Source organism: Temnothorax nylanderi, unplaced genomic scaffold (genome assembly GCF_030848795.1).
Source record: "Temnothorax nylanderi isolate EJ_2023f unplaced genomic scaffold, tnyl_v1.0 TNYL_tig0238_pilon, whole genome shotgun sequence".
Classification (NCBI taxonomy): domain Eukaryota; kingdom Metazoa; phylum Arthropoda; class Insecta; order Hymenoptera; family Formicidae; genus Temnothorax; species Temnothorax nylanderi.
In genome coordinates, this window is record NW_027249300.1 from 109,685 (window position 1) to 122,098 (window position 12,414).

The 12,414-nt window shown below is 41.6% G+C and overlaps 2 protein-coding genes across 7 annotated transcripts in view; one reads left to right on the forward strand and one right to left on the reverse strand.

Moving 5' to 3' along the window:
* The window catches only part of Msi (RNA-binding protein musashi), a 129,005-nt gene that overhangs the window by 77,137 nt on the left and 39,454 nt on the right, over window positions 1-12,414 (forward strand). Inside the window, exon 2 of one of the 6 annotated variants that reach the window (XM_071718172.1) lies at window positions 10,059-10,176. The exons of the other annotated variants lie outside the window; for them this stretch is intronic. The gene's annotated coding sequence lies outside the window, so the exon portion shown is untranslated. The remainder of the gene's footprint in view (window positions 1-10,058; window positions 10,177-12,414) is intronic. 6 annotated transcript variants of the gene reach the window in all.
* The window catches only part of LOC139779719 (uncharacterized), a 28,011-nt gene continuing 15,801 nt past the window's right edge, over window positions 205-12,414 (reverse strand). Inside the window, exon 3 of the mRNA XM_071718184.1 lies at window positions 205-489. Within this exon, the coding sequence (XP_071574285.1) occupies window positions 367-489 (123 nt within the window). The 3' untranslated portion in view covers window positions 205-366. The remainder of the gene's footprint in view (window positions 490-12,414) is intronic.

Sequence of the window (12,414 nt, forward strand, 5' to 3'; positions counted from 1 at the left end):
GCGGTAATAGTGGTATTCTGGAAATGGTATGCAGTATTTTTGCATCATATCGTCCGCTTGGGGAGGGAACGGGGCGGCGAAGGGTAGGGATGGATCGATTCATAAACAAAACTCGACGGTAGCCAAAGAGACGACGACTCACGTGGCACCGCGTTCGATTGACGTTTTCTGCAAATAATATTCGCGCATCGAATGACACCTTAATACGTTAAATTTCATTTTATTGACCTATAAGGAACTCTCCCCCTCCTATCATCATTATTAAATGCTGTTAGCATCGTTACAATGTAGGTATTACAATAATTGCACGTATTTAAATTCGAGGCAATTAAATTCGTGATTACTCTTTTCTATATTTCGTCTCGATTAACAATCTTCTCCAATCTGATCAGTCTCGTTGCCGTCGGCATCTAGCATCGGTTCGTGCCTCATCAGTCTGTAACGATTGTCCAAATGAATGGCTGGTTTCCATTCGGTGAGCGTTATCAGCTAAAACAGATACAAGGGATGCCTTTAGAAACGTAAATTGTAAAAAATTCACTTTCATACAGTCTTAAAACCATAATTATCAACCTGCGAGAAAATCCTCTGACGATACACATACACGGAGAAAATTTTATTTGATTTATAATACAATTTTAAATTACATTTTACTATTTTTTATATTATCGGTGGACCATCATGACTTTATAGAATAAATTATAGTACAACATAGTAAAATTTAAAACTAACACTTACCTAACATGTTTTATCATTTGCCATAGTAAAAATTCGTACACTGAGAGAAAAATTCAGGTTTTTTTCCCATCAAAATAAACAGATATCCGTCTGAAAATTAACGGACGAATATTACCGATCTTTTTCGAACAGCTAGGCCCTGCTAGGCTATAGCACCCGAAAATCCGCTCTCTCAGCCGGTCACCCATCCAACTAGTATCCGCGCCCGCCCGACGTTGCTTGACTTCGACGATCGAACACGCTAGCAGCGATTCTCTGACTCTGCTGTGCTTCTTTCTTTCTTATATTCGTATATAACACATCTTTATGGTGTTCAAAAATCTTGAAATTTATTAACTAGCAAATATTAAAAACAACGCAACAACAATACAGTGATATACAATGAATACTAATCTTGTCGAGCATGAACGATTTTATCGAATAATTAAACGCGGCAGTCAAAGCTAGAAGCGTAATATACGCCATTTGATTTTTAACCGTTTTTAACTTTGATTTGATTCATTAAATAAAATCTTCACCTTGTGTCCGTTAATATACGCCGTTAGATAGCGCCGTTGATATACGAATAAGATTTGTATATCAACACAATATAGTATATTAAATATATTTTAAAATTAAATATGTAATAAAGTTAATGAGAATAATGAGAACGCCTAAAAGCGCTACTTGGACGCACAAGGTGAAGATTTTATTTAATAAATCAAATTAAAGTTAAAAACGATTAAAAATCAAATGGCATATATTACATTTCTAGCTGACTGCCGCGTTTACTTATTCAACAAAATCGTTCAACGATTCGACAAGATCTTGCAAGCTATGCTTATCGCTTTCCCTTTTCCCTCGAGTTTTTAACAACGAGTTACCGAATTTGAAAGGTTTATATGACTTCGATGTAATTTTTACTATGGCAATACTGCTTTTTATCATATAAATAAAGTAACTTTTGCTCAAACTATGCTCAAACTATATTCTAAAGTAGAAAGAGTTAATTTTTACTACGGTGTACAGTAAAAATTTATTCGGTATATATTTTCTACTTTTCTTTGCAATACTAACTTTTATCCAACAAGTTTTTGCTTTGTAACATAAAAATTTTTACTATGAGAAAATGTAAAAATTGCGTTACTTTATTGTTTTTAAAATAATGACTATAGCATTTAAACTTGTAATTCCTTGATGGTCCGCAGCTAGTGTGACATCATAGTAATATTTAATATAAAATTTTCTCCGTGTATGGATTTAGTTTTATTATTTTCTTTCGTTTATATTTTATTATTTATTATAGTATCTGACAATGAGTATGCATGTATAGTATGTGTATGAGTGTGCGCGTTATCTTTATTATCAGTAACGATTATCAATAACGATATTTAATAATTCGCAGCCCTATGCAGAATATATATAACAATAGCAGATAAAAAACTAATAAAGAGATTGAATAATTTTATTGACTGATTGAATTGATCGACCAATTGAAGACTCTGTCAAATCGTCATTATTTAACAGTTCTTTAACCTTTAGACTGCCGGGAAAGCCATTTTTGTGGCTCTTGAGTGTGATAATAAGTTAGTGATATTTAATAAATACTAGATGTATTAATACACACACTGAGTCGTTCCATTCATTGTTGATGACTGTACATGTGTGTGTTGTAGCCTACGCAACGCAATGCGTTCCCTGCATGAGCATACGTTTATATTCATTCATGTTGTCAATACTGCACTTAGGCTCGAAATTTCATAAATCTAAGCTCAGAATTGGAATCAGCGACACCAAAAACCCCTCAAATACACTTTTTTTTTTTAGGAAAAAAAGAATTTTATTTGCCCGTATGTTTCCTGTCGCGGAAGCCACTTTTGTGGCTCCGAACAAATCTTGACATTCTATGTCATGTGCATGTTATTTACATAGATAAATATTTTTGGGAAAAAAGGACACTATTTTAATGAAAAAATACCGGCAGTCTAAAGGTTAAATATCGATATCTATACCTGCCCGTTTTATCGATATTCTTTGAAATATGTCAAATTTTCGCGAGCGTGTCTTACGTCGCGTCTTGACGTGACACGGAGTTTTTAATGAAAGACAGGAAAGAGCAGCAAGGACGATGGTGCATTATCGTTCAAAAGTCGACACGACAGCCATGCAGTGTCGTTACCGAAAATCCTGGCGACGTCGCTCGCAATAAGCTGCTTACCACCTAGTGTACTTCTCCTATCCTCTCTTACAAGCCGTCTACCCTCCAGGCGACGAAGTTTCGCGTTGCCGCGACTGTCAATATTAAACCGAGCCGCGTTTCGTGTGTCAATGGCGACAATAGTTACGAGAATCATATGACTTTGGCGATGTCGTGTTTAATCATTTGGTAGTCGCGAACGAGAAAAATCGCGATTGCGTCTCCATTCTTCTCACTGAATCGTTGGATCGCCGAATAACATTGCGCAACGATCGATTATCCAACGATCCAATGAAAACGACAACAAATCATATTTTTTCCCTTTTATTTTATTTTATATATTTGTGTTGAGGTGTGTTATTATGAAGGGTCTTGTTTATCTCGCAATCGCGTCAACGCGGGTTCCGGCCCCTGAAGCGGGGCGACATCGTCATCGATAAGAGATTTTTCAGATTCGAAAGCGAGCAACGAGAACGTGCCTACGTGGCGTTTTTCGTATTTACCCGAGTTCTTTTGTGCGCGCGAAGGGATGGCGCGATGAAAGGCTCGGGCCGAACAAAAAGCACAAAAGCTATCTCGGAGCCGGAGCAATGGCCGCCGACTTCGCACCCTTTCCCCTCCTCCTCCCCATAAACGAGATTCGTTGTAGCCTCTCGACGAGTCCCCGCGAGAAAGCTCGTCCTTATTGTTGAAATAATGACAGCCGAAGAGTCAGGCGTGTCAGAAAGACGAGACATCGAGGCACTTTTCGCGTATCGGGGTCCGGGGATCGCGCTAATTAATTCCGCGAAGTTTACTCCGCCTTCGACGGTCGCAAATCAAGAGGAACGAAACGATCGTACGAAACGTGCACACCCTACTTTTGCCGCGAGTTAAATTTTCGCCGTGGGCGAAAGCGTGACGACAATCGTTTACAAAACTTATCGGAAGCACAATCGGTGGGATCAGAGGTTGGTGATAACGAGATTGGCAGCAAGGAGGAGATTTGCCTGTGAATATGTCCGTTCGGTGAAAGGTCGCGTCTTTGCGAGGCGTTTTCTGCAAGAATGTTTGAAAGAGTGAGTGAGCGAGTGAGCAAGAGAGAAAGAGAGGAGGAGTATCACGAAAGGCGCGCGCGCGCCCGTGCGCAACATCGCCGAATATGGATTTAATGCGGCACGGCGGAAATCGAATTATGTCATTAGAAGCCACAAAGAAGACACTCGCGTGGAAACCTTTGCAAAATCTTCCTGGTAAGCCGAGAATGCCTGACCCGAATACACACGGGTCTTCACCGACTGGCTCGTTCGATCGCTGCCATTTTTTTATGGTTTCCACCGCGGATTGAATAACATAATTGCGTCTAAAAATATCTCTTTTTTTTTCGACAATTCAATCGACTTGTTGCAAGAAGGGAATACAATGAAAAAGATATTTGGTTTCATTTTCTTATTAAATTAACCGTAACGTTCACAAAGAAATGGCATTTCCTTCAAAGCGACTGTTAATCGATCGTTGATTGCGTAATCTTTCCTTCACACTTAATCTGTTTTCGTAATTAAAGACTTAAAGGCTCGCGAGTAATGCTCGAAAATCGTACGACCTCGTTTATTCGACGTGGCCGGTTCTCATAAATTTTCGTTAAAGTTAATTGAGATTTAATCAATCCTTTGATCCCGTCCCAGTTCTATTTTCAGGCAGAAACGGCAAATTTGTTAATTAAATCGTTAAACCGTGATTAGCGTTAATTAATATTTACGAGAACAGTCGAAAATAGTATTGTGTAATTCAATGGCAAAACAATAACTTTTTCTTTCATATTTGACTAAAGTGTTATGCGAAACTATGCAGATACTGTATATATGCACAGATGCGCACACACACACGCAGAGTACATGTGGGTAGAGTAGATGTGGTGCGCCGGTTGCTCGCGTATAAGCTCCGACACTTTGGAAAATGTTCGTTATACGTGTGCCCTGAATCGGCTGATCAGATTCCGATAGACTTTGTACTAAATATCTAATATCCGGCGAAGCCAAGGCACGAGATTTACGGTATATTCTCGTGTCCCAACTCCACTGGCCATCGTTATATACCCTATTCGCCTCTAAGTCGTGTCGCTCCGTAATATATATGTGCGACGTACTAAAACTTGACGCCTGACGCCACGATATGCCGAAAGTACTCTCTGTTGCAACTGCTTGCAACTTTTTAATCCCGGCAGAAGCAATAAAGTATCGAGCCGAGGGAGCACGAACGTTCACGACGCGGCAATAATTCAACCGGGTATTCCACGTGAAAAGTTAGCGAGACGATCACCGCTCGAAGGGTTTTGTCCGAGAGGGATGTTTAATTTAATAAATAACGAAGGCATGACGCGATATTCTCCTCCCGCTCCCTTCACGCGTCTTCGATTGTCCGGAAAGATTAAACGCGCCGGATTCCCGGAGCCGCTACGTTGTATTTCGCAGACCCGCTGTCTACCCCTACAGCGTATTGATCTCAGGGGGATGATTTTTAAGACGAGTTTCACACCAAGTGCCACAGATGGCATCACTTTGCAGCCGAGTTTATAGAAACCCTTCAATTTATTGTGTGCGCTGTCAATTCGGATTTCGTATAAGTATCGCGGATAAATCTCTGGAACGGAGTCGTTCAGAATTAACAATTGACAGCAAATTTTCTTTATCAACATATCTTATCGCATTTCCGATCGATTAATTTTATATTTACATATTATATATTCACATATTACATATAATATATATTTTATATATATATATATATATATATATATAGTATTATTATTGACGCACGGCTTGTTTGCCGTCTATAATTTAGGATAAATGAAATACCAAATGATAATCGGAGAGAGGAAAATTGTAATTTTAAAATACTTTATCGGATTTGCGAACGCGACAGCATGCCTCGAAATAAAAATTAAGAAGTATTTATCTTGTATAAAGCCCCTCCCAGCACTTTGCTACGAGTTAGCTCGCGGCAAGTTCGTATTAACTTCGTACTTACATTCCATAATAATTAATAAGAGACAGACATAAATAACGGAACTTTCTGGATGTACAACGCAAACTTTTGAAAGCTCACTTTGCGGGAAGGCGTTTTTATTATCTCCTCGCGTAGCACGATATTACGAAGTTTGGAGGAAAGGTCCTTGCTGCATGCCGCGCGATAAAAATACGGAAACGCTCGGTGGCTGAAACTGCAGCGTGTTCATTTCGAGTTCAGATTTCCGTTTCACGAATGTGCACGAATTGATGATTCTCGCATTTATTCAATTGACAATTTCACAAAGTAAGACGCAGATTTTCGCCTTATACTCACGAAAACTCGAATGCCGAGATTATAACGATTTTACGAGAAAGAAGAATGACAAAATGTTGATAAAATATAACGCAGCTTCCGTCGCGCAACGCGAGAGATGGTGCGAACGAGCACCATCTCACTTTCAGGGGCTGAAGGGTTTAACGCCACGTGACGAGAAAAGGGGAGAGGGAGGGAGGGTTCCCGAACGACACATTTATCCCGATCGCGAACGTTTGACGATTATGTCGCGTACACGCTGCCGAGGTTATTGACCAGGAAGTCAGCTTCGTCAGAGGGGATAGGGATGGAAAGGCGGTGTCGACGACGGCGGCAGCGGCGGCAGCGGCGGCAGCGGCGGCAGCGGCGACGGCGACGGCGGCGACGGCGGCGGCAACGGCGGCGGTGGTGGCGGTGGTGGCGGTGGTTTGAACGAAGGGGTTGGAGAGGTAGCAACCGAGTTCGCCCGCTGTTCTCTCAGAAGGGGTAGGAGTATTACAGATCTGCAATACAGTCGCCGTTCTCTTTTGCATGGCGGTTCGTTCACGGCTGTTGTATGTGTACGTGTGTGTGTGTGTGTGTGTGTGTGTGTGTGTGTGTGTGTGTGTGTGTGTGTGTGTGTGTGTGTGTGTGTGTGTGTGTGTGTGTGTGTGTGTGTGTGTGCGTGCGTGCGTGCGTGTGTGCGCGCGCGCGCGCAGGTATATGCATGTTTATGTGTATTTGCCTCCTTCTTGGAAGGAAGCACGCCGCCAACGGGGAATGGAAACGTTTTGTTGCGGAGGGAGGGCGAGAGGAAGTTGCGGGGAGGAAGGAAAAGAGAGAGAGAGAGAGAGCCGTTGCGAGAGGGTGCTGTTGGTGGTCGGGCCGCGCAGGGTGGTACGGAATCAGACAGATCCGCAGGTGGTTCTCAATCCGCTGCCGCTTTCGTGTACGTCACATTTGAATCGTGAAAATTCCCTATGAGGCCTGCGAAGCTCTTGGCCCTTTTCTGCGACTGAATTTGCGTTTTTATTTTACCGCGCCGACTATTCTTGGAAACTAAAAGGGACTCGAGAAACGTGAGTGGCAATCGTTGAGTCGTGCAAGCACAATGCGATCCGTGATGTTACGTTGCAAATGAAAATGTCAATGGCGTACAATATGTCGTGCCACTGATGATCCACTGATGCCATGTCACGATAAATTTCTCTGCGCGATCAAGTATCTGCGCGCTTATCGTGAATTTTGAATTACTCTCGTGCCATTTAATTATATTCGTTCATTTTATTAAATTGAATATTTTATCGAATGGCTCGCAAATTAGCGGTAACGAGCTTTTGAATTATATGGTACAGGTATAAACGTAATAAATTTCAATCGTTCGATTGGGATATATGCTATATCGTGCAAAAAATTTTTACAAAATTCTCGGCAGAATATTCGGCTTTTATCAACATCCGATAGCATATTGAAGCATGGTTATTAAATCCTTGTGAAAAGTAGTTATTAAATCCTTGTGAAAAGACGCTTTTCGTAATCTGCGACGGACTAATATCGGGTTTAAAATCTCATTATGCTCGAGTCATCTTCGATCTCAATATTAGAGATAATACAATTTTTTCTTTATATAAAACAATATCAGCGAGGCACGCTTATGTCGTTTACAAGTTTATGAGATCAGTTAAGCAGGAACTATAACAGGGAAATAGCCAACGTCATTGGAGGGGGAGAAGTGTGCATAGAATTTTATCACTCGGAAATTTGCCGATAAGGCAATTTAACGTTCAATAAAAGGTTTAGTGTGGGCATTTGTTCAAAAACTTATCGCGTCCTGTTTTCATTCAGTTTTTACAACAGCTTAACTATGCTGTTTTTATTATCGCGAGATTTCGTTTTATGTTTTCTTTTTTTTCTTATCATACACTATGAATAAGATTTTATTTTGTTACTTATTTCGGTAAAGTTTAATTGATATTAATTGACACAAATCGCGGAAATGTTTAATATCGCTAACGAATGGGCCCCTTACTGTTTGCGAAATAAACTCGTCGTTGTTAGAATGTTCAGTCATTGCGATAAATAATAATTGCAGTCGGAAATGATCGCTCGATCTCGCAAGATCAGTGTGGGGTGGGGGAAGAAAGACGGTAGTCGCGAGACGTGACGTCTCGCGTTAGTTAATTCCGGGGCCGGCTTGGCGTTTGACGGACACTGCCGGAGGCCGGAGGTGTTCCTTCGGTTGCCGGAGCAGGATTAGCCGAGTCACGGGTTGGAATTTCCTCGATCCTGGAGGAGTATCGACCCGACCGGTCGCCCGGCGGTGGTGCGGTCGTACCCCTTCCGCACCTCCTTCACCACCACCGGGAATAACTGGCCGCGTAGGCAGCGCGCGTGGGTTCGCTGCTCCACGTGCATTATTCGCCTCCAACCTTGCACCGACGGCGAGTCCGGGAAAATCCCCCGGATGACCCCGATTTTCCACCTCCGGGAAACGCCGAGGTCGCGTTTCATCCCCGGCCGGATGTCGGATCGCGATTTTCGGCGCGATTTCCTCGATTGTGGCCAGCTTCAAGCCACGTAACTCTGTTACGGTTATTGATTTCATTGTGCTTGCATTACGTTACACGCATATTCGAGCAACGCTTTACAGGTCTAAGGGATTTGGCAACGTGAGCACATCCGACGTTTAGTATACAAATTTCCACAGCATATATCTCTTCGTCTCCCTTTCCTCAATTTATTGAGAATTTTAACATGGATCGTTTTAGGATCCTTCCCTTATCTCTTTATCATAGATTTTCTTAATGGAGTAGCTTGGTCTAGATAAAATTTTCTGCAGTGTAATTTTTAGCGCACCTATACTATATATATATATATATATATATATATACTGTACACATATACACACACAAATCAATATGTATGTTGAGTTGAACGATTGCCAAAAGAAGACGAAGAGGCGGGTTCTCTGGAAATAGGGTCATTAGTACATAGTAATTTTGACGAATATTCCTTCTTGTAGAACGCTGATTAATTTGCAATGCGTGCTGCGGTCGTAAGTGTTTAGTACAATTTGTTAGTTTTGTCCGAGAGATTAACGAAAAGTAGTAAGAGAACGTTTATGTGACTGTAAGCGATAGGGATACGGCGACAAGTATCGCCATGATCGGTCGCTGTTGTAGTATATATCGCTTGTAGATGAACAACTGTTTTACTTTGATCTGCGAGTCTTTCTTAGTAATTTAGTATTGGTGAAACGCACACCCTATATGTCTGGTAGTGCAAGCGAAATGGTATAGAGAACAATATATCGCTTGCATTGGTGCTATTGTTTTCGCGTTACTGTTAAATATACGCGCCGTATATTGAGTAGTTGATTAGCGATCGATGTGTGTTTATTACTCCGTTCATTAGTCCAGCGCCGCCACTTTATTTAGCATCTCGCTTCTCTTTCTTTCTCTCTCTCTTTCTCTTTTTCTCTTTTTCTCCCTCTATATATATATATATATATATATATATATATATATATATATATATATATATGTATGTATATATAGAGCCATGTTTTTTTCGACGGTCGCTGTATTTTGTAACTTTTTCTCCGGCGTGTTGATCGTCGATAACTCTTTTTTCCGCGAGTCACGATTATCATGATAATTTTGCATAAAAATCAACACACCGTTTTTAAAGTTGTCGAGACGCGGTGCGACTCGCCCGTCGATTTTTTTCTCGCGAAAGCTTTTTCCATGGCGCTTTTCTCGGTGAAAAGAGGAAAGGCGGCGGCGACGGCGACGCGACTTAGAAGACACCGAGGCACCACCAAAGTGGTTTCACCTGAGAACCCCTGTTGTCTCTTTTTTTCAAGGATGCAGGTACGATTCCCGGTCGCCGGGCCTGCTGGTAAAATCATGCTGGTGGACCACCAGGTGCGGCCACGAGCGACGGATCATCGGTGACCATCGGGACGCGGTGCATTAACTCTCGTGAGTTCCCTCCTAATTGCCAAGAGACCCCTGACTCGAGATTCAGGTAAAGAGAGAAAGGCAACGCGGGTCGTCGCAACTCGCAACGCGCGAGGCTGCTGCGGCGAAAACGCCGAGGAGCCGGGAGGTGTTGTCCCCCTCGGCTCGGATTGTGGAACCAATTAGATGCAAACGAATTCGCCCGTAGCTTAAATTGCCCGCTGATTATCATAGGCGCGTAACCTCTTGACCGCCGCGTATTCAAATCTCGCGTTTGCAATATTGTAATGCGCGCTTATTGTTCTGCCTTGCGTATTCTTCGTTACGCGGCTCAGGATTTGTTTTTCTTCATACTCATACGTATTCGCGTTATATATTATACAGGCAGGCAACATTAATGATAACTGTTAGAAAGCTAAACCTCTAACTTTATGAATAGTATATACTCTCTTTTTCTCTCTCTCTCTCTCTCTCTCTCTCTGGTTAAATGTCAGTAGTTTAAATAAAATAAAATAATTTTTATTCTGAGATGAGAGCTTTTATTTATATAAATTTGTATAAATCGTTAAAGAAGTTTTCCATAGTATCGAAAGCCGATCGCAATCTCTCTACCTCTACACTATAGATTAGGACATTCTAAAGTGCGCGAAATGTTGCGTTATCACGTCGAAAGTATAAGAGTAAAAGGAAAGATAGTCTACCAATCGTTCGCGATTGTATCGTGGATTGTAACTTGCCATCGAAGTTACGAGTTCCGTAATTTCTTGGTATTAGAGAGATTTCGCGCGTTCGCTATGTTTATATTAATTAATAGGAAACATTAATTAAAATAGGATATCGCTTATATCGGCAAGATTTCACGTTGACTCGTGCCATTTTTCCACGACAGCTAACAGGATTCGTTACTCTTATCGCCATATCGATCGCTTTCACATTTGTCTTTTTCCTCTCTTTATCTTCCTTTTTTGCCTTTCTCTCTTCATCTGTTTTCTTATTCATCACAATTATATCTTTGGCTCTTATACGAATACGCATATATACGTGCACTATTTTTCTTTACTCCTTTTCTCCCAACCTTCCTCTTTTTCTCCCTCTCCTTCCTTTTAGCTTTTTGTCAAGATTCTGGAAAGGTAGGGTAATGCTTTTGTTAAACAAGAAAAAATGACGAATATGTATATAGGGTGTTCCAGATCTGACGAGGCAATTCTTATCCGCAGAGTTCTCTTGATAACAGTTTCTTAACGAAGATCTGTACGGACTATAGGTCAATCAGTTTCAAGCAATAAAAATTACAGTTCTGTTTAATCGGAATTAATTAAGGAATCCGTGAATAGAATGTCACTTAATAGATCCAGGACACCGTGTACATAAAACGGCGATGAGAATCATCTTGGAGTGACCTAGATTATGGACCGTTAGATCTGGTCGAACGGCGCGTATACATAGTGCATTGTGCACTGTGTGTGCACGTACTATCACAAACATTTGTGCACACACCCATACACCCATACAAGAACCGGTACACGCGCGCGTATGTTTAATTGGCTCCCCGATAACGAGTTTGTCTACAATGTCCACGAGCGGGAACTATACGAAACCATACGAGCGAGTTTCCGGCGTGACACGTCCGACTTTTGCAAACGTTATTCCTGAGTTAATGCACGAAGGACCTTAACTCTCTAACGACTTTCAAAGCGGATTAATACCGTCCGTTCCTTACCGCAGCATGGAATATAATAGCGCGCACGCCTCTTTGCTAAGCTAACGATATTATTAATCGGCGTCTTTGAATTATCGTTTATCGTTCGTTGATTTTTATCGGATTCCGTCGAGGAAAAGTGTTGCGGAGTTTTAGAAGAAGTAAAAAAAAAATATCGTATTCGTCGGAAGAAACATGTCGATTTTACCCCCCTTTTTTCTCTTTCTTTACTCTCTCACCTAGCTATCTCAAACGCCTCTTTGAGAATCGATTCTTTCGTACCGAGCAATTAGATCGTAACGATCGACCCTGTTGCTCGCTTCAAAGGCCACGGTTGCTGCCGTCGCTTGTCGTGCCGGCGAGAACACGAGAGATCAAGGAAAATACGCGAGCGAAAATTGCTGAGATCGTAGAAAGTCGCACTCTGAACGATTTTCAATTTTCACGGCGCGCGATTCGTGCTCGACTCGCCGAGTGGTGATTTAAACGGCAAGCAGTCGACTGCGCAAATTTCCAAGAGCGGGAACTGAAACTATCACGATATATTTTTCTTTTAATTT